General features: G+C 45.2%; 1 protein-coding gene across 1 annotated transcript in view; it reads left to right on the forward strand.

The window, feature by feature from the left end:
- Positions 1-22,953, forward strand: part of PIK3R6 (phosphoinositide-3-kinase regulatory subunit 6) — a 276,075-nt gene that overhangs the window by 153,845 nt on the left and 99,277 nt on the right. Inside the window, 2 exon segments of the mRNA XM_029600333.1 lie at positions 7,976-8,159; positions 12,348-12,495. Of these exon segments, the coding sequence (XP_029456193.1) occupies positions 7,976-8,159; positions 12,348-12,495 (332 nt within the window).

Below are 22,953 nucleotides of genomic sequence, written 5' to 3' on the forward strand. Positions count from 1 at the left end.
AGATAGCAGGAGAACGGGTGGCAGCAGGAGAGGCAGCTGATCTTCCTGCATTGGGGGGAGGAAGCGGAAGATGCGCGCGGCACTTCCGCTTCCCCCCCCCGAACAGGAAGACCGGTTGGCCATACGGCCGCAGCAGCGCTTCCCCATGTGTGCCCTGATGGCGCGCGAGGCGTGGGTTCTCTTGTTCGCTGTCGCGGGGATGGGATCCCGCGACAGCCTTGCAGTTTCGGTGCCAGTTGGGTGGGCACCTGCCCACCCGTGGCTACGCCACTGGTCTCTTCCCTTTTGGGGTTGGAGGAGGCAGGTCTCCAGCTTCGCCCCGCCTCCCCGCAGCAGCCGTGGCGCCACGGACCGGCAAAAAACCCCAACGGCCCGGTACTGGTCCGCGGACCGGTGGTTGGGGACCTGTTTTAGGCGACCCCTGTGTTTTGGTCGTTCGACCCCCGCCGGGGTCGCGACCCACAGGTTGAGAACCGCTGATTTAGAGAGACAAATTTCCAGATATCTCTGAGGGCGATAGTTACAGGTTCAGATAAATTCTCTCCTATTATGGTTCCTCCCGAATCTTATATGGGAGGAACTGCCGTAGGTACCGGGATCCTGGCAATACTTCTTCCAGAGACCCCCTATCCACTGAGGTAGAGAAGAATTAAGGCCATCACCTCTGTTGCTTTAGCAGGGGACCCGGGACACTGCGACCAGTTGATTTTCCACATGGATATTTGGGAGCTTGTTTAGCACCTCTGAGTCCACTTTCGGGGATCCAATAATCCCTATTGACTTCATATCCTTTCTTGTGTTTGCTGACAATAACAAACATTTTGATCGTGAACAGAATTAAGGAACCCTATAAAGCAGACTGAAGTGGTGAAGGGGAGATCTGGATCCAAAACTTCTAGTATCTCTGGGCTAGGAAAATCCCCACCTGAGGCACCGCGTCACTGTACTAATAAGTCCATAGGACCTTTTACCAGTGTCGATGCATGCATGGGCCCTGCAGACTTTCCTTTTCTCTTCTTCCCCATGGGCGAGTTCTGAAGAAAAAGCTAACCCAGGGGCACGTCCCTTTGGCGCATTGTTTCGGCTGCACGCTAGCAGCTGCGCACCACACCGTACTGGAATTTAAAGTCCCGGTGCCTCGAGATGAAGTCACAGCAGATCCTCTCCTCCACAGGATCCTCCAATCTCTGCCTGGCAAATGGTAGCATCGGGACTGCTGGTGTGCTTCTCTTTCTCATGGTCTCCCTCTTTCAGGCCTTTTAACCAGTTACCAATCCACAATAGAACACTGCCTCCTATCCCATGACTTTGTAATTTCCTGAGGAGAATCTCATACAGGGGATTTTATCAAATGCCTTCTGAAAATCCTAAAACACTATGGGGGTCATTTATCAAAATGGTGTTTTCGCATGCGTTAAGGGCTTATCGCATGCGAAAAGCCCCGTTAACGCATGCGATAGGCCCTTAACGCATGTGAAAATGTCTTTAACGCATGCGATAGCACCATATAGTATGGTGCGATGCAAATTTGAAAAAGAGGAGGAGTTGGGGTGGGCTGGGTTTGCCAGTCTGTGAAGTGCTATCGCACAGACTTAACGCCCATTTTAACACCTTTTTCATTAGCGTTAAGCCTGTGCGATAGCTTGCGTTACAGGGCGGTAAAGTTTTATTGCATTTCCCGATGTCCCCTGAAAGGCCTGTTTTAGTAGATTAGAGAGAGATAGAGAGAGAGATACTTATCGCATTTTGATAAATCCAGGCCTATATCACCCTGGCTCACCTTTATCTACATGTTTGTTTACACCTTCAAAAAATTCTAAAAAAGATTGTTAAGACAAGATTTCCCTTTGCTAAAACCATATTGACCCTACCCCTACTAGTCTATATGAAGAGTGATTTTGTTTTTAAGAACAACTTCTACCATTTTGCCGGATTCCAATAGGGTTAGGTTGGGGGAGGGGGGGGGGAGGAGCGGGAGGGTGACAACTACACACATATTCATTTGATTTAAAAAATATATGTGCACTGTTTACAAACACAGATTTGCATCATCCTTTGAGATTATACAAATCTCTGCTTGAAATCTTACCTCTCCAGACCCGAGCCCAGATCACCTATCCAACGTGTTTGATTTGGATTTTAGAGTTGATTGCATGCCTTTCCAAACCCAAACTCAAGGCAAAGGCTTACAATCGGGGACCCTAACTTTCAAACTTATCATGGTACAGCATTTAAACACCTAAGTGGATGCACAGAGATTTATCTTGGTATTTTTTAACCTGTGCAGAAGGAGCTGCACAATTTCTAAAATATCACATAGTTCTGCTGTGGAAAGTATGTGTCCTTGGTTCATTCCACGCAAATATGCTCATTGGAATGAAAATGCTTACTTTCACTATCTACTTTATAAACTTATGTGCGTATCTTTTAGATGCAAAAAAAAAAAGATCACATGTACATGTAGTAATCCTGATTTATACATTGAAGCAGTATGCGCATATAGGGGTAGATTTTATAACATGCGTGCGCTACCCGGCGTGTGCACATGTACACCCGATTTTATAACTTGTGCACGCAAGTTTGGAAAATACTTTTTTGATTGGGTACTTGAAATCACCAGTTCACAGATATCTCTGCCAGTTCACCCAGTCTGTCTCCAGTTGACCTAGACCCTCTGACACTTCATATTGAACCCCCATCAGTTTACCCAGGGTTCTTACCCAAAAATTGCAAACAAATAGCTCTAATTTCAGTTGCACTGGTCAATTAGCAGGTTTAAAATTATATAAATAAATGTGGTAATTTATATGCCTATCTAACTATAATAAAGAGGAAAGCTGTCTTGCATCTGCATAGCCAGTACGTAAACTGAACTCTGACCATCTCCCTATCTGTACTCTCCAGCTTCGCCCCACTCTTCAGCTCTGCCCCTCTCTCTGTATGGGAATTAAATTCTGCCTTTCTCTTTCCCTGTACTCTTCAGCTTTGTTCCAATTTCTAGCTCCATCCCTCTCTCTCGGGCTGATTGGACGTGCGTTTTCCCTTACCTCTTATTCAGTAAGGGGCCGAAAAAGCGCGTCCAACCCGCAGCACCTAATAGCGCCCTCAACATGCAAATGCATGTTGATGGCCCTATTAATTATTCCCGTGCGATTCAGTAAGTAAAATGTGCAGCCAAGCCGCACATTTTACTTTCAGAAATTAGCGCCTACCTTTGGGTAGGCGCTAATTTCTTCGGGCACCAGGAAAGTGCACAGAAAAGCAGTAAAAACTGCTTTTCTGTGCACCCTCCGAATTAATATCATGGCGATATTAAGTCGGAGGTCCCGAAGGGTACAAAAAGTAAAAAAAAATTTAAAAAAATTTTGAAGTCGGCCGGCGGCTGTCGGGTCGAAAACCGGATGCTCAATTTTGCTGGCGTCCGGTTTCCGAGCCCGTGACTGTCAGCAGGCTCGAGAACCGACGCCGGCAAAATTGAGTGGCGGCTGTCAAACCCGCTGACAGCTGCTGCTCCGGGCCAAAAGGAGGCGCTAGGGATGCGATAGTGTCCCTAGCGCCTCCTTTCGCCCGTTTCTACCGCCAGGCCTCATTTAAATACTGAATCGCGCGCACAGGCGAGTGGGCGTTCGCCCGCTCTCCCGCAGACTTTACTGAATCGGCCCGTCTGTATTGTCCAATCTATTCTCTACTGCCAGACAGAAACTGAGCTCCGCCTCTCTCTCTAGCTGTACTCTCCAGCTCTGCCCCTCATTGTCTCTGAATATTATCACACACTACTCTCGACCTCAGCGTGACTCTCCACTACAACACATCTCCACTACAACACATCTCAATTATGCACTTCCTACACATTCTACCGTTCTTGGATGGGCTTTTACTACTAGCAACTTCTATAAATTTAACGAGCGTGATATTCAGCATTACTTACCTGGCTAAGTAGCGCTAAGTAGTTAGGACTTATCCGGCTAAATAGGGGTGGCAGAATATCCGGCCCTGTTGAACAGCTGCCACTTAGCTAGATAACTCATTATAATTTAACCGTTTAAGTCTGGTTGGCCCATAAGGCTGTCCTAAAGTTAGCCAGGTACACTTATCCGGTTAATTTTAAGATAGCCAGATATATTCAGCAGCACAGCTGTGTGACTGAATATTTGGGTTAAGACAGCTGGATAATTTTTATCCTACTAAGCCACACAGTGGCTCAGTATCTACCTCCATGTGTATATTTTATGTGCATAAAAAAATATTACATGTACACATAATAACCCAAATTTATATGTGGAGGCAGGTATTTTATAAAGAATTTGTGCATGCTGTTTTGAAAATACTTACTTGTGTGCATACTTGAAATTACCAGTTCACTGATACCTTTACCAATTCACCCATTCCTTATCCAATTCACCTAGACCTTCTAGCACTTTACCCTGAATCTCTACCACTTCACCCAGACCTCCCACCTAAAAACTGCAGACAAATCCAGTTTCACTTGTGCGAATCAATTAGGTGGAAAAGTGTATGATTAACTTTGGTTATGTATATCTCTTACAAAATAGCAATTTCCGCAGCCCACCCCTCACCCACCCCTTTTTTCCCCTGGTAAAATGCAAATGCGCAATGAAAAATATGCACATACTTTCAAAGTTTATAGAATAGCATATACGCGTGTACATGTTGCACACAGATATACTATTTTTAAGGATAAATCCCCTTTGAAAATTCACTCCTAAGTTTGTACCTGAGTCAATGGAGGGTGATGGGGTTTGCCCAATGTCACAAGGAGCATCAGTGGGAGAAGTGGGATTTGAACCTTGGCTCCCTGGATTCTCAAAATTCTAGTTTCTCTGTTTTTTTTTACTTCAAATGTAAGACATTTTTAATTCAAGCTAGAAGTAATTTTCAAAAGGATTTACATGTGTAAAAATAGCATATAGCGTAGCAAATTTCAAAAGTCTATTTACATACACAGTCCATTTGTGCATGTAAAATCTTTTGATAATTCAGCCCTATAGAGTGAATTTTCAAAGGAGTTACATGCATAAAAGTAGCAACTTTCAAAAGCCTACTTACATGTAAAAAGTCATGGGATAGGTGGCAATGTCCTTTCGTGGATTACAAACTGGCTAAAAGACAGGAAACAAAGAGTAGGATTAAATGGACAATTTTCTCAGTGGAAGGGAATGGGAGTGGAGTGCCTCAGGGATCTGTATTGGGACCCTTTTCAATATATTTATAAATGATCTGGAAAGAAATACGACGAGTGAGGTAATCAAATTTGCAGATGATACAAAATTGTTCAGAGTAGTTAAATCACAAGCAGATTGTGATAAATTGCAGGAAGATCTTGTGAGGCTGGAAAATTGGGCATCCAAATGGCAGATGAAATTTAATGTGGATAAGTGCAAGGTGATGCATATAGGGAAAAATAACCCATGCTATATTTACACAATGTTAGGTTCCATATTAGGTGCTACCACCCAAGAAAGAGATCTAGGCGTCATAGTGGATAACACATTGAAATCGTCGGTTCAGTGTGCTGCGGCAGTCAAAAAAGTAAACAGAATGTTGGGAATTATTAGAAAGGGAATGGTGAATAAAACGGAAAATGTCATAATGCCTCTGTATCGCTCCATGGTGAGACCGCACCTTGAATACTGTGCACAATTCTGGTCGCTGCATCTCAAAAAAGATATAATTGCGATGGAGAAGGTACAGAGAAGGGCGACCAAAATGATAAAGGGAATGTTTGCTTTTTTGACTGCCGCAGCACACTGAACCGACGATTTAAATGTGTTACCCACTATGATGCCTAGATCTCTTTCTTGGGTAGTAGTACCTAATATGGAACCTAACATTGTGTAACTATAGCATGGGTTATTTTTCCCTGTATGCATCACCTTGCACTTGTCCACATTAAATTTCATCTGCCATTTTGATGCCCAATTTTCCAGCCTCACAAGGTCTTCCTGCAATTTATCACAATCTGCTTGTGATTTAACTACTCTGAATAATTTTGTATCATCTGCAAATTTGATTACCTCACTCGTCGTATTTCTTTCCAGATCATTTATAAATATATTGAAAAGTAGGGGTCCCAATACAGATCCCTGAGGCACTCCACTGCTGACTCCCTTCCACTGAGAAAATTGTCCATTTAATTCTACTCTGTTTCCTGTCTTTTAGCCAGTTTGTAATCCACGAAAGGACATCACCACCTATCCCATGACTTTTTATTTTTTCTAGAAGCCTCTCATGAGGAACTTTGTCAAATGCCTTCTGAAAATCCAAGTACACTACATCTACAGGTTCACCTTTATCCACATGTTGATTAACTCCTTCAAAAAAGTGAAGCAGATTTGTGAGGCAAGACTTGCCATGCTGACTTTGTTCCATTAAACCATGTCTTTCTATATGTTCTGTGTGTTTGATATTTAGAATACTTTCCACTATTTTTCCTGGCACTGAAGTCAGGCTAACCGGTCTGTAGTTTCCCGGATCGCCCCTGGAGCCCTTTTTAAATATGGGGGTTACATTTGCGATCCTCTAGTCTTCAGGTTCAATGGATGATTTTAATGACAGGTTACAAAATTTTACTAATAGGTCTGAAATTTCATTTTTTAGTTCCTTCAGAACTCTGGGGTGTATATCATCCAGTCCAGGTGATTTACTACTCTTCAGTTTGTCAATCAGGTCTACCACATCTTCTAGGTTCACCGTGATTTGGTTCAGTCCATCTGAATCATTACCCATGAAAACCTTCTCCAGTACGGGTACCTCCCCAACATCCTCTTCAGTAAACACTGAAGAAAAGAAATCATTTAATATTTCCGCGATGGCCTTATCTTCTCTAAAAACAAATTATGAATTTAGCACTGATTTTCAGCACTTGGCAGTATTGCATTTCATGGGTAGGGTTCTTACTGTTTGAGTGCTGGCATTTAGTGCCATTTTGGTATGGGATGTTTCCTATATTGTAATTGTAGTTCAGTTTATTTATGGCTTTCCAAGGGCGAAGCCCAAACCCAATGCACTGTACAGTAGGCCTAATACCATATGAGCTCCAAATGTCTTTTTGCAGGGCTTCTTCATTGTCACCACAGCACTGCATGTAAATATAATATCCATGTTGTTATAAGTGATATTTTTACATCACAGAACTGTACTTTGAATGTTTTTTTAAAATATAAAATCTGTTATAAATTCATAATTTTTAGTTGCATGTGGTGAGAGCTGGGGGGAGGGGCGCAAAGCTGTAATACCCTTGTACTATCCCTCAGAGAGTGCGCTATGCACAGACTCTTGCCATTCACTCATCTCCCACATCCCCAGGGTGCAAATGCTGGGCAAAGTTGAAAAGCAGATGGTAGGGTTGCCAGCTTCCTAAAAATATTATCGCTGACATTCTTATCTACCACGCCTCCAAGAACTCTGACCTCTACCTCACCACTTCCCCAGCATTTCAAATCATTGAAAGGGCAGACTCTCAGGGGACCCTGCCCCCACTCCCCAACTTGGCCATCTTGGTGATTTGACCTGTGCCATGCTTTTGGGGGGAGCGCCATCTCATCCCTCGCCTCAGGCAGCAGATCGCCTTGAGCCACCCTGGCCTGGATTTATGCCCCTAAATTAGGTGCCAAGTGCTGAAAATCAGTGCTAAATTCATAATTTTATTTTCCATACCCAAACTGCACTCCTGTAGCTACCCACTTTTAAGGCTCTTAACTAGGACCGTAAATGAAGGAACTCAGCCCTGGTACATTTTCAAAAGGATTCATTTAGAGGCCTCACTTCTAAAGTTAGGAGCCTAAAACCTTTGAAAATTGTACTCCATATGATTATACTGGAGTGTGATTGCTGCAGTATGCAGTGAAAAATAGCACGGTTCACACATTATATGATACTGTCTCCATTGTCTTAAACAAAATAAAGTAGAAATGTAATAATGAGAATAAGAGTCCTTTGCACTTGATTTCCACAGGGTGTTCGTCTTCTTAGATCCTGATTTGATATCGGAGTCTGTCTCTAATGCCCTTCTCTACGAGGCACACTCTGCCCTGGCACAGCAGACTCCTGCAGCATGCTTGAGCTACGTGATAGCACACAGCATACAGGCAGCGCTGAGAGAAAACTGTGACATTCAGAGACTGCAAAAGACGCTGCAGGTAATTAAATCAAAGGCCGTTGGCTGCACTTTTGGCAAGACTGAAGTTTTTTTTTGGGGGGGGTTCCATGCACATGTTGGCTTCCAAGAAAGAGAAAAATTGCGTAATCACCCTTCCTGCCATGGCAATATCAAATCACTATAGAAAAAATTGCCCTCAAAAAAAGTTGCATGAAGCTAAGTAGTTCTGTTAAGTATGTTTATTGTATAGGTGAATATACTGATGTATGGTATCATGTCCAGAAAATAATTTTGGTGGTATGATCATTTTTTTTGAGGGTGAAAGTCTTTTGAACAAGTACATTTAAAATTAATAATTTTGAAGGACTGACAAATGATGATTTTGTTGTGGTTTCCTTAGGAGTGAAATTTAGCTGAGGTCTCACATTTTGATGCCTTTTTTTAAAATTTACATTTAAAATTTCTTTGTTGTTGTGAGCTTATTTGACTCTCCACTCATATTTTGTTGCTCTATGTATCCACCACCCTTTCTTAAAAAAAAAAAAAAAAAGGGGTCACATGGTGCAGTGAACCTGGATGGCCGCTTGAGCTTGGGTTCCAGGTGCTGCCTCAGCAATTTTCAGCAATAACTTCAGTTTATGAATTGCTACCCTCGAATGCTTACTGATAAGCCCGCCTGACATTATATGGACAGTTTTATAACAAGATCAAGAAAGTTAATGAGCACCAGAGCTGTGAAAAAAGTGAGGGAAATTCCGCGACTTCTTCAACCTAAAATGGCTGCCGCCAAGGAAAATCTATGTGCGACACCGCTCAAAGAAGCAAATATTGAAACGCTAACTGAAGCGGTGGTGAAGGCGCTGAGTGGATGGTTCGAGATTTTGACACAAATCACAGGAGTGCAAAACTTGATTGACGAATTCAACTCGCGCATAGAGATGGTAGAAGGCCAAATTGGAATCTTGGAGGATGACGCAAACACTAGCACACAGACAATACAAAAACTGGAAAAAATGGTGGAAGATCAAGCGATGAAGATCGATTTAGAAAACCGCTCTCGGCGGAATAACCTGAGAGCTGTTGGAATTCCAGAGTCCCTGTGAGGGAGTCGGTTGGACCATTAGATGACCGAGGGGTTAAAGGGGCTCTTAGGGAAGATAAGGCCATTGCAGAAAGACTAAATTAATTCTTTGCTTCCGTGTTTACTAATGAGGATGTTGGAGAGATACCACTTCCGGAGATGGTTTTCAGGAGACAAACTGAACGAAATCACTGTGAACCTGGAAGATGTAGTAGGCCAGATTGACAAACTAAAGAGTATCAAATCACCTGGACCAGATGGTATGCATCCTAGGGTACTAAAGGAACTCAAAATGAAATTTCTGATCCATTAGTTAAAATTTGTAACCTATCATTAAAATCATCCATTGTACCTGAAGACTGGAGTGTGGCCAATGTAACCCCAATATTTAAAAAAGGTTCCAGGGGCGATCCGAGTAACTATAGACCAGTGAGCCTCACGTCAGTGCCGGAAAAAATAGTGGAAACTACTCTCAAGATCAAAATCGTAGAGCATATAGGCCTGGATTTATCAAAATGCGGTAAGTACCGCATGTAATAGCAAAAGGGGTGTGTTTTATGCTAATATAGCATTTATCACAATTTGCACTAATTACCTGTGTGAAGAGCTAAGTTAGCGCAAATTGTGATACCATTTTCAGATTCTGCAATAAGTGCCAGATCTGTTGTATTTCCTACATTCAACCACTGGGGGACCATGAGAGAGAGAGAGAGAGAGAGAGAGAGAGAGAGAGAGACTGACTAGTCATAATATCATGGCCCATAGGTAGGTATTTGTATCCCTATGGTAGGCCCACCTAGTAACTCGAGGTGGGGTTTAGGTAAGAGTGTAGGGGGTTACGGGCCACTTTGACATTCTACGTGACACCTACAAACAGAACAGTGGTCTCTTGTGAAGATTTGATGGCCTTCGGAGTGAGGAAACTCACTCCAAGATGAGATTTGGGCAAGGTTCTCTCAACCTAGCTTGATGGACTCTCTACCTGGGTAACATCATATGGATTGCTGCTTGAAATGTAAAAATCCAAAGGCCATATTCCTGCATTGTTTTTGGGAATGTACCCACATACTGCAAGTTTGAGCAAAGATTAAAAATTCCCTCCAGAGACATACTTGACAAACGAAGTAAAGTGGTCAGCCGGCTTCTGTCTGCTGGGAGTACCAGGAGAGAAGACCATATGCCCAAAAACCCATAAGCCTCTTTTGTTAAAGGCGGCTCTTATGGCAAAAAGATGTATATTCATCCAATGGCTGGCGGACACTGCGCCCACACTGGGAATGTGGAAAGGCAATATGTTAAACTTACTGCTATTGGAAGCTAAATCAGTGGACCCCCTGGTTGCAAAGTCTAAGCAAAAATGTTTAGACATCTGGTCTCCCATGTTCCATTTAATACCTAAGAGTCGTGCAGATTTATTTAAAGTGATGGGGTGAGGAAATTAGCAAAGGACCTCGGTTCTGGAAGATTGGGCATAGACTGAGGTGCTAGGGTCCTGTCCATGTTCATGTTATGTACTGTTTGTGAATGTACTAACTCTGCTGGGAGTAACTGCACTAACAAGCTGGTGATCAAGGTCAAAAGGGGTGGGGAGGGAAGGGTGGTGGAAGGGATAATAAGGGTGGAATTGATAGTTTTCTGACTATTGTAATCTGGGGATGTTTAAATGTTATGTTTCTGAAAAAAACTATAAAAGTATTATACAAAAAAAACCTTCCAGAGATTACTCCTTAGTCTACCCCATTATATCCTCATCCCATAACCCTTTGTTCAGTCATTTTGTTCCTGTGACTCCACCTTTCCCAGATAGTGTGCCTAGTTGACGCTGGAGACTCTCACTAGTTCCTCCTAGGCATACCCTTAGCCTCACTTATTGGGCAACAGAGGCCGCTTTCACTCCCAGACTTGAGCAGCTCAAATGGATTAAGAAATCCAAACCTGGATCCCCCATGCTGCAATACACAATGCTATGGCCTGAGCTTCTATGAACCATTTGGACATTACTCAGTTTGCAGTTTCAACACAGCTTAGAAGTCAGAGAATTTAAAATGCTTAAGTTACAGCTCTATAAAACCTTCTGGGTAGAAAATAGGGATATGCATTCGTTTGCGATGAAATAGGAAATAGACAATATTTCCTATTTCGTCGCGTTTCGGGAAGGCGAGAAAACGATAACAAAACCAACGAAATTTCATGTGGTTTTCTTAATTGTATTTCGGGGAGGGGGGGAGAAAGGGCACATTAAAAAAACAACCCTATACCCACCCCAACCCTTCAAATTTTATTAATTGCAACCCCCACCTTCCCGACTCCCCAAGACTTGCCTGACCCCCCACCCCCCAAGACTTACCAAAAGTCCCTGGTGGTCCAGCGAGGTCCCGGGAGTGATCTCCCACTCTCGGGCTGTCGGCTGCCACTAATCAAAATGGCACCAATGGCCCTTTGCTCTTACTGTGTGACGGGCTATCGGTGCCATTGGTCGGCCCCTGTCACATGGTAGGAGCAATGGATGACACGCTCTGCTATTATTGGGACTGATGCAATTTGCGTAGAAAGGGGGCGCTGTACAGTCAGCGCCCGCTTTCTTAATGCGCCCCAAGCTCCCCCGAGGAGGGGCATCATGCAATATTTAAATTAGGGGGTCACGTTAGTAAGGAGGCGCTAGGGTTGCTTGCTAACGCGAACCTGTTTGGCGTCGGCAGACCAACAGTTAAGAAAACCGACACCGAGTTTATCGGCGTCGGTTTTCCTAAACACCGCACAGCCAGGGGGTTCAGAAACAGACGCTTGTCATTCAAGCTTCTGTTTCCTGCACCCAACTGCCAGTGATTTTGTTTTTTTTTTGTTCTTTAACTTTATTTAAGTTTGTTTTTCCTCCTACTTAACTGTACTGGTTTAAGGAGCGCTCAGCAATTAATGCCTGCTCCAGTGCATTTGCATGGGATTAGCGCTATTAGACTCACTCTGCGTTGGACACGCGTTGAATATGCGATAATCCCCTTATTGCATTAGGGGATTCATTAGCGCCTATTCAATCCGCGTCCCACTGCTGGTTATACAGTGTGCTTGGCTGAGCACACTGTATTGCATCGGCCCCACTGATTGTTATCTCAACACTCTCAGGCTATTAACAACTTATCTCTATGATAGGACAAACCCATCGATGTACTCGAGAACTGTTTTCAAGAAGTAGTAGCTGCAGTTGAGTTTACAGGAGAAGAACCAAATGCAGAAAGGAGCATACATGCCGAAAGACTGAAGAAGATCTATGACCAGTTAATCTGTCCCTCAGCACAAGGTAAAGAGGCTATATTTGACAATTCAACACAGGTCTCTTAGAATTAGGGTGACTAACTTTCTTGCATTGCATTTGGAGTTTATTTCCTCAGCTGGGTTAAAAGAATTTTCATTTTGCACAACTTTGACACTTCCTTGCTAGTTTCAGGATGATTACAGACTGGGTTCCAAAGGGAGTCATGGACTGTAACCCCTAGCCAAAATAACTCTGGCTACAGTAATGACAATGAAGAGGATAAGAGGTATAAAAATGGAGCCCCCCCCCCCTTCCCCTCCTTCCCCATGGAAAGAAGATGAATGGGCTGGCATGGTCGCGTTTTCCATTTCTTGGATCGGCTGGGCTGAGAATGCTTCTGGGAGGGGAGCAGTCATAGTCCTTGCTTAAGGGCAACACCTAGTGACCAGATTCAGGACCCATGATTGCAGGATTCTAGAAGGAACCCTGGGGCATGGCCCAGAGTTAAAATGGTGGACGCCCATAGGCAATCGGGGTGTGGAGAGAATGACCTCCAAAGGTGAGGGGGGATGTCCTTACACAGAACCTTTGACCCCCTCCAAAATAATCAAAGGGTGAGTAGGGAATATCCCCCACACCCAAAAAGTCACAAGATACAGATCACCTACCAATATCTTCCCCTCTCAGACATCACCTCCTCACACTCAAGTCACTGCCCAATTTGTCCTGTAGCGTGATCTGGATCCGCAGCAGCTACAACTCCAGAAAAAAGAATTTAGCATGGGGCCTACCAGGTTTTGTATGGTCACGGTTCCTGTGGTGGCCTGCCCCTCCGTCCCACAGGACTTCCTGTTACCATGGAAACCCATAAGAAAGGCAGGGCTGGCAAGAAGGTCCCACACTGATTTTTTTTCAAGAGCTGGCGGGCTGGAGCCAGGTCTTCTACACCATTAACAGCCCAGTAGAGCAGAATTAGACATCAATATGAAAATAACAGTAATGCTCTGGTGTCCTTATAAATTTGGCACCAGAGGCATTTGCCTATAGTGCCTATGCCTAAATCTGGGCTTGAATGGCCCATAGCCCAGGATTCTCACTGCAGTGACCAGATCTATGTATGGGGGGGGGGGGGGGGGGGGGGGGGCGGGAGAGTGGGGAGGAAGATATAAAATAGGGAAGATAGTTGTAAATGCTTATAGCACCAGATCCCAGTCAAGATCCAATTTCCAACTGAGCTGTAAGTTCAATAGGAACCTGGTGGGTTAAAAAAAAAAAGACCATTTTTAGCACAGCAAAAGAAAAAGCACTCCAGTGTATTTAAGTAGAGCTTTATAACATGATCCCTCATTCCCAAAACATACGATCCAAAATGTGCCTTGGAATAATATTTGTAAGTTGAGTACTTTATTTACAACAGGCATTGTGGACCCAGGTTCTGTCCTAGAGTGTATTAAGTGTCTGGGATGAAGTCAGAGGAATAACCAGGCAGTGTATTCTGTGCCTTCATCTTGACTGTGTAAATGGGCTCCAAAAGAGTGTGAAGGAAACATGCTGAGCTGCCTATCATGCGCCATCAGCAGATCACAGTAAAGTTTCTGTGCACCACACATTTTCCAGTTTTTACACTGGCTTAGAGCATGGGAAGAATACTGGTATATGCATTCTTACAAGCACAAACCAAGCATGGAGCAGTTAAACAGAGAGCCGGCATCAGAGCAGCCTGAAAAACAGATTCAAAGTATCATTGGCCAAGGAGACGAGCAGACTCGATAAGGTCCAGTTTACTAAAGCTTTTCACCCACTGGGTGTCCATAGGAAAAACAACTTAGTAAATCAGGCCCTGAATGGTCAAGTGTACAGGCCACCACCATAGCTAAGTACTGCTTGCTTAACCGTCTGGGCAATAATGATAGCGGATTGAGAAGCCAAGCTCAAAGGGAAATTCCTTGCAGAGCTTCACATTAAAAATCTCACCAATGTGCACAACGAGGGCGCAAAGTTTCAGTGTACTTTGCACCTGCATTGAACCAGGCACAAAGTGCATGCTGAGAAAGTATGCAGAGTGATATGAAAAGGGATTCACTACACTGACTTTGTGTCCCTTCCCCCCCCTCCCCCCCCCCCCTCAATTTGTCCTCACCCCTTTCTTGGTGCAGGTGAAAGTACAGTGCAGTGAACAGCACACATAATTTTCTTCCCAGGACAGGCAGGATGCATGGTCTTCACACATGATGATGTCATCGGATGAAGCCGATAATGTACAGCTCTAAGGCTCTGTAGCATGCTTTACTTGAGCATCTGTAGGACTTCCATGTCATGGCGTCCTCTCGGGGCCCCTCCCAGTCGTGTTTTTTTCTGCAGAGCCGAATGGTTACTTTTTGTTGAGCTTTCCTCACTTTTTTTCCTCTTATGAAATAAATTGCTTCAGAAAGCTGTTTCTTTCTGGCCCCCTCCCAGTTTGAGTATTTCTTTTCCTCTAGGTAAGAGTCCCTTAGGTTTTCAAGTGTTTTGAAGTTTACTCGCTTTGGGGTAAATTTTAAGAGTTGCTTGACGTGAAAAGACCAATATACACAGGTGTATTTATTTTATTTATTTAAGAACCCTTTTATCTTGCTCTCTACAGGAGATGCCCGAGATGGCTTACAGTAAAACCATACACAGTTACATCATAAAAAATTATTTCAAAAAACAAGAAAAGGAAATACAACTTTAGTAAAAAGACATGAGAGGAAAAAGATCTCCGCACATTGAAGTCACCTGATTTACTTCATAGTTTTTTATGCAGGAACCAGGAATATGCTTAAAGATAATCTGATGGGCCAAGGGCAAGCAACTGTTATCTTAAAACTGGCAAATGATGTGCACATATGTGTATGTGCGCGAGCTACAAAATGCTTGTAAAAAAGGGACATGTTAAGGGCGGGTCAGGGCCATTCTGGGGCAGGGCCAACATTTTCGTACATAAATCCTGATTTTAAAACCGGCAAATGCAGTGTGCATCAGGCTGTTACCTGTGCTTATTTACTTTCAGGGGTAAGTCTGAAAAAAACTCATTGTAGCCAAAAACTGACTGGGTGAAAGGTCTGGGGTAACTGAGGGCAGTGTAGGCTGAAGAACCTAGGTCTTGATAACCTAGAGACTGATTGGGCAAACTGGTTGGCTAAATGGGCAAACTGGTTATTTCCTTCACACATGCATGTTTTAAAATATGCTCATTTGCATGTGCAAAAGCCAACATATACTAAGAAAAGATATGTAAAAATGTTTCCTTGTGTGACTGCCTAAAATGTGGAGCACACATACACATGCTAGGCGTATTTTATATTATACGTGAGCACTTGTGCGGTCGATTTAAAATTACAGCATATGTGTGTTCACGACCACATAAACATGTACGTGGGCGCATTTGTGCTCATTTTAAAGTTACCATCTTTTTGTGCATCAGCTCTCTGCACAGCCCAGTGCATCAAGAGCATCAGGTGGTCTTTTGTTTTTGACAAAATTCAGTCATTTGATTTTGCTTCAGCAATTTTTCATCAAAAGTGCCCCTGGTACATTACAGACCACATAGTGTATGTCTGGTATGCTTGGTGGATGAGAACAACATCTTTGGTTGTAGCACCTGCAAACATATGACTCCAGAGGACGATGGACCCACTTGGAACTTGTGGAAAAGCTTTTTAGGTCAGATAAGTCTGATCCATCGGTATCAGGGATATTGGTATCAAAAGGCCCAGTAGTTGCACTGGACACTGATGGTGCATTGAAAGCTTCAAGCTTCATCGAAATCAAGTAAGGGCCAGGGAAACTGAGTATCCTCTGCTTCATTGTGTCACGATCACGCCCTTCCGCTCAGCACTCTTGTGTGGGCCTTGCTGGGCTTCAGGAATCCCTCTCTGCTCATACACCCATGTCTGTCCCCTCGTACAGCTTCTGCACGCCGCTGCTATGGACTCCTCAAAGTCTCTAGTCAGAGTGCCAGGCCTAGTCCTGGCACTCCCAAACAGTACACAGAAAAAGGGTCTTTATCAAAAAAGGGTTTAATGTGGTCCTGTAGCCTCACTGGCTGCAGTCCTGTAATAATGCCTGGTTGTCCTTACAAGCCCCAAGCCTAACCGCTTAGGTTCTACTTAACAAGCCCAGAGTTAAACACTTTAAAACCACAATTCCCTTCCAACCTTTCTCATACATCCATTTTCCAACACAGGATTTACCATCCCCCAACCTCATGGTTATTCCACCTCCATAGAGGAACAGCTGGAGCTTTCCTCTCCCCAGCTTACTTCCATCTCCTCCCCCCTGACTCTGAGGCACCGGGCTTTTGTGGCCAGCTCCACCACGGCGGCACGCCCTCTTCCTCAGCTTCCATGGACTCTGCTGAGTCATAGGGATCAGTCCCTATTTCCTCCACCTGTTCCTGCTCACTTTCCAGCCAGGGGTCAGGTGCTGGTTCAGGGAACCTGGGAAGTGTAGTCTTTCTCATCTTCACCTGGGCCCCCTGCTGACTGGCTCTGGTATTACCCGCCGCCTTATGGTGTCTTGTCAGTTCCTGCTCTCGGCAGTGCTGCACTACATCACAATTGGTACTGGCATTGGGGATAAATACATCAAGCAAAGGCCAAGATGCATCAGCATTATTTACCATTGATGCGCAGTGTTGAGAGCATGGACATATTGGCTGTAGCATAGATTCTTCCAAGCATCCTGCAGAGATGGATGGTTGTGCTCTAGACAAGATGGTGAATCATGACTGTCTTGGCTGTTAGTCAAGTGCAGACTCAGACTCAGACTGTTCCCTCATCATATCCTGAGAGGGAGTCTAAGCTTTCCTGGGGATATAATTATGAATCTGAGAACTACTCTGATCAGGAGTCAATAGGTCTCCCCTCATGCTATCCAGCTAAATGCTGTTTTTTTAATATTTTGTACATTTATCTGGCAACATTTTAGCAAAACAACTCATTATCTGGCTAAAATTTAGCCAGATAACATAGAAGTATTCTAGGGTGAAGTTAAGTTAGTCAGAAAAATTATTTGGCTAACTCCAATATACAGAGTTAGATGGATAACTTATCCAGCTAATTCTGGTACCATAGAACAGTCCTGAAGTTATCCAGATAAACTTAACCAACTAACTTTAATATTGTTGGGTATATTCAGTGCTATGACTGTGTCACTGAATATCCTGCTAAAAGATAAGTTTATATGGCTTACTTTGTTGGCCAGACAACAAATGAAAATGTACCCTACAAACGTCTATGTTGGCGGTGTGGACCCTTGAACCGGGACGAGGCGTGGAGCCACCACTGAGGGACAGCTGGCAGGATTTAGGTGTGGGTCTTCTCACCGAGAGTCGAAGAGGCAAAGAGGCGGCGTCAGGAGGTCCGGGTCGAGGCAGGCGGAAGTCAGAGGAAGCCGTGGACAGACCCCCTTTTACGCCCCCTCACAGAAGGACCAGGTTTGCTGGGGTGTGCCTGGTGGAACTGTTGGAGGAGGGATTTGTCCAGGATATTCGAGGCGGGCTCCCAGGTGTTCTCCTCTGGTCCAAATCCCTCCCAAGAAATCAGGTATTCCCAGTGACTGTGGATGCGTCTCACATCCAATACATCCTTGACCTGGTGGACCTGGTCTTCTTCTGCGGCAATGTCTAGGGGATCTGGTGGCTTATGGTGGAGCGAAGAGAGCACCAGTGGCTTCAACAAGGAGACATGGAATACGTTGTGTATTTTCAAACTAGAGGGCATGCATAGACAGTAGGAGACCGGGCCCAGGCGTTCACTTACTGTAAATGGACCAATGTATTTAGGTGCCAACCTCATAGAGGGCACTCGAAGATGGATATGGTGAGTGCTCACCCATACTCAATCTCCCGGCTTAAAGAGGGGAGCTGGGCAGAGGTGTTTGTCAGACCCTCTCTTGGCTGCATCAGCAGCTCACTGGAGATTAATCTGGGTGGAGTCCCACAGTGAGTGGAGTTGCTGGGCAGTGAGCTAGGCCACAGGAGAGGGCACTGTTGGAATGGAGAAGCTCCCATTGCAGAATGGATGTGCAGGTTATGGGAGAATTCTGCCCAGGGTAACAGGGCGGCCCAATCGTCCTGTCTGCTCCAGATAAAAAAGCGGAGAAAGGTTTTCAGGGTCTGGTTAATTCATTCGGCCTGCCCATTCCCCTGAGGGTGAAATGCCAATGTGAACTTCAGCTATATCCCGAATGTTTTACACAGGGAGTGCCAATACTTTGCCGTAAACTGGGGCCTGCGGTCAGAAGCTATGTGTTGTGGGAGACCACGGAGGCGGAAGATGTGCTGAGTGAACAGCTGAGCAAGCTTGGGCACACATTTCTTTGGGCACCAGCAACGGTTGCAAGTGACCCCAGTGGTGTCCAGGCAGAGGTTTCTGCAGGGCGCAGGTTGGGCAGGAGTCGACGTAAGCCTGGACGTCACGTTCCATCTGTGGCCACCAGTAGTAGCGGGATAGAAGCTCCAGGATGTGAGCCCTGCCGGGATGACTGGCAGTTAGGGAGTCATGCGCCCAGTCCAGGACCTTCCGACAAAGGTGAAGAGGAACTACTGTTTTCCCCAGGGGCACCATATAGGTGGCGGTTAGAAGACCTTTGGCAGGATCCAAAATGTATTGGGGTTCGACGGGCACATCCTCTGTTTCATAGAGCCTGGAGAGGGTGTTAGCTCTGGCATTCTTAGAGGCTGGTCGGTACCACAGAGAGAAATTGAAACAGCTGAAGAACAGTGACCAGTGGGCCTGGCGGGGGTTCAGGCGTTGAGCTTGGCTGAGGTACTCCAGGTTCTTATGATCAGTATAACTTGTGATGGGGTGCTGTGCTTCCTCAAGCCATTGCCGCCACTCCTTGAACGCCATCTTGATCGCCAAGAGCTCCTTGTCTCCTTGTTGTAGTTCTTCTCTGCTGCCGTGAACTTGAGCGAAAAATAGGAACACAGCAACAAGGCCTCGTTGTTGGAATGCTGGCTGAGAACAGCCCCTACCGCAGTATCAGAGGAGTCTATCTCCACCACAAATTGACATGAGAGGTTGGGGTGATGGAGGCAGGGCTCGCAGAGAAAGGCCTGTTTTAGTTTCTCAATTGCTTGGAGCGCCTTGGGAGGCCAATGTCTGGCGTTGGTCCGCTTCTTTGTGAGGGCGGTAAGGGGTGCTACGATGTGCAAGTAGTGGGGAATGAAATGTCGATAGAAATTGGCGAAGCCAAGGAAACGCTGGAGGGTGCGGACCCCCACGGGCCATGGCCAGTCCCGGATACTTGCAACCATCTTGGGGTCCATATGGAATCCTGTAGTGGAGACAATGAAGCTCAGGAAAGGGAGAGACTCCGGTTCAAAAAGGCATTTTTCCAATTTGGCGAAAAGGCAATGTTCTTGCAGGTGTTGCAGGACGTGGCAAACCTCCAGGCAATGAGTGCATTACATAGGCCAAATGGCATCACTAAGTATTCATAGTGGCCATCACGCGTGTTAAAGGCGGTCTTCCATTCTTCCCCAGGTTTAATGCGGACCAGATTGTAGGCTTCACGGAGAACATGCTGGAGCCCTTTGACTTTGACTGCTGCATTTAATCAGTTGCACGCACAGATGAATGCATCTACCACCACAGGTAAAGAAGTTACACTGCCTGAAGTGACGGTCTATAGGTTGGGACTATGCATGTATTGTGGCCAGGCTGGCTATGCTGTACAAACATGCCCTATATGTCCGGGAAACTAGCACACCTAAGTCCTGCGGGAGGACTCTTCTTAGGTCTAACTGCACCCTCTCCTTCACTCTCTCTTCCTGTATCCTTAATCTGCGGACCTTTAGAATACCAGACTCTTGCCCTAGTGAATTCAGGGGCAGGAGGCAACTTCATTTTGAAACGATTAGTGGAGCACTTGCGGATTTCCACTACCACCATGACGACTCCACTACTCCTAGCTTCAATTCATGGGGAGCCGCCGTTACCAGGCGAAGTAACTCAGCTCACCGAACCAGTGAGCTTACAGACCAGTGCTCTTCACTCAGAAACTATCTCCTTCTTTGTACTAGAGAAGGCTATGCACCCTATAGTACTGGAGCTACCATGGCTGCAGCAGCATATGCCTCAATTCAATTGGGCTACTCTGGAGCTTTCACGTTGGGGTCCAGAGTGCCAGGGTAGATGTCTAATGGAGGTCTCTCCTATACCCTGCATGCCTACTACCCCACTGATGCCTGGGTTGCCGCCTCAGTATGCATCTTTTCAAGATGTGTTTTCCAAAGAAGCTGCAGACATACTTCCTCTACACAGAGCCTACGACTGTGCCATCAATTTGAAGCCTAACACTGAACCACCCAAAGGAAGAGTTTACCCTCTCTCCGTGGCAGAGAACAAGGCTATGAATACATACAGGAGAATCTCCAGAAAGGTTTCATACGATCCTCCAAGTCTCCTGCCAGCGCAGGCTTCTTCTTTGTGGGGAAGAAGGACGGAACATTGCGTCCATGCATTGACTACAGAGGTCTAAACAAGATCACTGTGAAAGATCGCTATCCCTTACCACTCATCTCAGAGCTATTTGACAGACTACAGGGAGGCAAGATATTATCCAAGCTTGATCTCAAGGGAGCCTACAATCTAGTTTGCATTCGCTCTGGCGATAAATAGAAGACAGCCTTCAATACCTGGGATGAGCACCGAATATCTAGTGATGCCCTTCGAACTGTGCAATGTCCCGGCTGTCTTCCAAAACTTAATGAACGACATCCGCGTAGATCTACTCTATAAATGTGTCGTCGTGTACTTGGATGACATCTTGATCTTTTCCCAAGACATGAACACTCATCTAGAAGATGTAAAAAGGGTATTGTAAAGACTCTGCGAGAACCGCTTATACGTCAAGCTGTCAAAATGCAAGTTCCACAAGGAATCAGTGCCTTTCTTAGGGTACATTGTTTCCAATCAAGGCTTTCAAATGGACCCACAGAAGCTGGAGAGCAAGGTCTCAAGGCTCTCAGACGTTTCCTGGGATTTATGAATTATTACAGAACTTTCATCAAGAACTACCCCTCACTAACTGTCCCGTTGACAGCAATAACCAAGAAAGGTGCCAATGTCGCCAATTGGTCTCCGGAGGCAGTAACAGCATTCCTGAAATTGAAAGATGCCTTTTCAAGCAAGCCATGTCTTTGACATCTGGATCCGAACTGGCCTTTCATCGTAGATGCCTCTGATGTGGGCATAGGGGTCGTGTTAAGCCAGTCCGGTGATTCCAAGACTCTACACCCATGCTAATTTTTCTCCCGTCGCTTCTCGCCAGCGAAGAACTATGGCATAGGGGATTAGGAATTACTGGCAATAAAGATGGCATTCAAAGAATGGCGACACTGGCTTGAAGGTACGCAACATCAGATCACAGTCTTCATAGATCACAAGAATCTGGAGTACCTCCGCCACGCTCAACGCCTAAACCATAGGCAAGCGAGATGGTCCCTGTTCTTTAACAGGTTTGACTTTGTGCTGAAATACCGCCCTGGAGATAAGAACGTCAGAGCAGATGCCCTATCTCGCTCATTCCTCTCCGAGGACGTACCAGAGGAACCTCAACACATCATTGACCCGAAGAAAGTTATCTTGTCAGCTACTCACCCTGTACCCGCAGGTAAGACCATTGTACCCAAGAATCAAAGGAAAAAGCTATTAGCTTGGGCTCACGACTCTAAACTGGCTGGACACCCTGGTCAATGCAGAACCCTAGCAAAATTACAGAGGTACTACTGGTGGCCCACCATGAAGGAAGACACGTTCTCCTACATTGCCTCATGTACCAATTGTGCTAGACATAAACTGCCAACCGGCCATCCTTGAGGCCTTCTCCAACCTCTGCCAGTGCCAGACGAGCCCTGGACCCACATTGCTACAGACTTTGTAGTAGACTTACCACTTTCAGGAGGAAACAACACCATCTGGGTAACAGTGGATCGTTTCTAAAAGATGGCTCACTTCGTGGCTCTCCCTGGCTTGCCCTCAGCTATAGAACTAGCAATACTTTTTATAGCTCACATCTTTCGCCTACATGAGATGCCTAAGCACATCATCTCAGACAGAGGAACTCAATTCACAGCCAAGTTCTAGAAGGCATTGTGCAAGAAGTTTGATATCTCTCTCGACTTCACCTCTGAATACCATCCTCAGTCAAACGGGCAAATAGAGAGAATGAATAGAACCCTCAAACAGTTCATTCGGGCCTATGTTGGCTCACGTCAAAATGACTGGGCTGAACTGTTGTCCTGGGCTGAATTCGCCATCAACTCTCATCCAGCAACATCTACTGGATCAACACCATTTGAAGTGGTCTACGGACGACTACCAGCTCCACCCTTACCTCTTCCACTTTCAGTGTCTTCCCCGGCAGCTCTATCCACTGCCACAAAGATTAAACAACTTTGGACTAAAACTCAAGAGATACTTCACAAAGCAGGACAAAGAGCAAAGAAAAGCTACGATATTCATTACGTCAAGG

Source organism: Rhinatrema bivittatum, chromosome 4, assembly GCF_901001135.1.
Source record: "Rhinatrema bivittatum chromosome 4, aRhiBiv1.1, whole genome shotgun sequence".
In the NCBI taxonomy this organism is placed as follows: Eukaryota; Metazoa; Chordata; class Amphibia; order Gymnophiona; family Rhinatrematidae; genus Rhinatrema; species Rhinatrema bivittatum.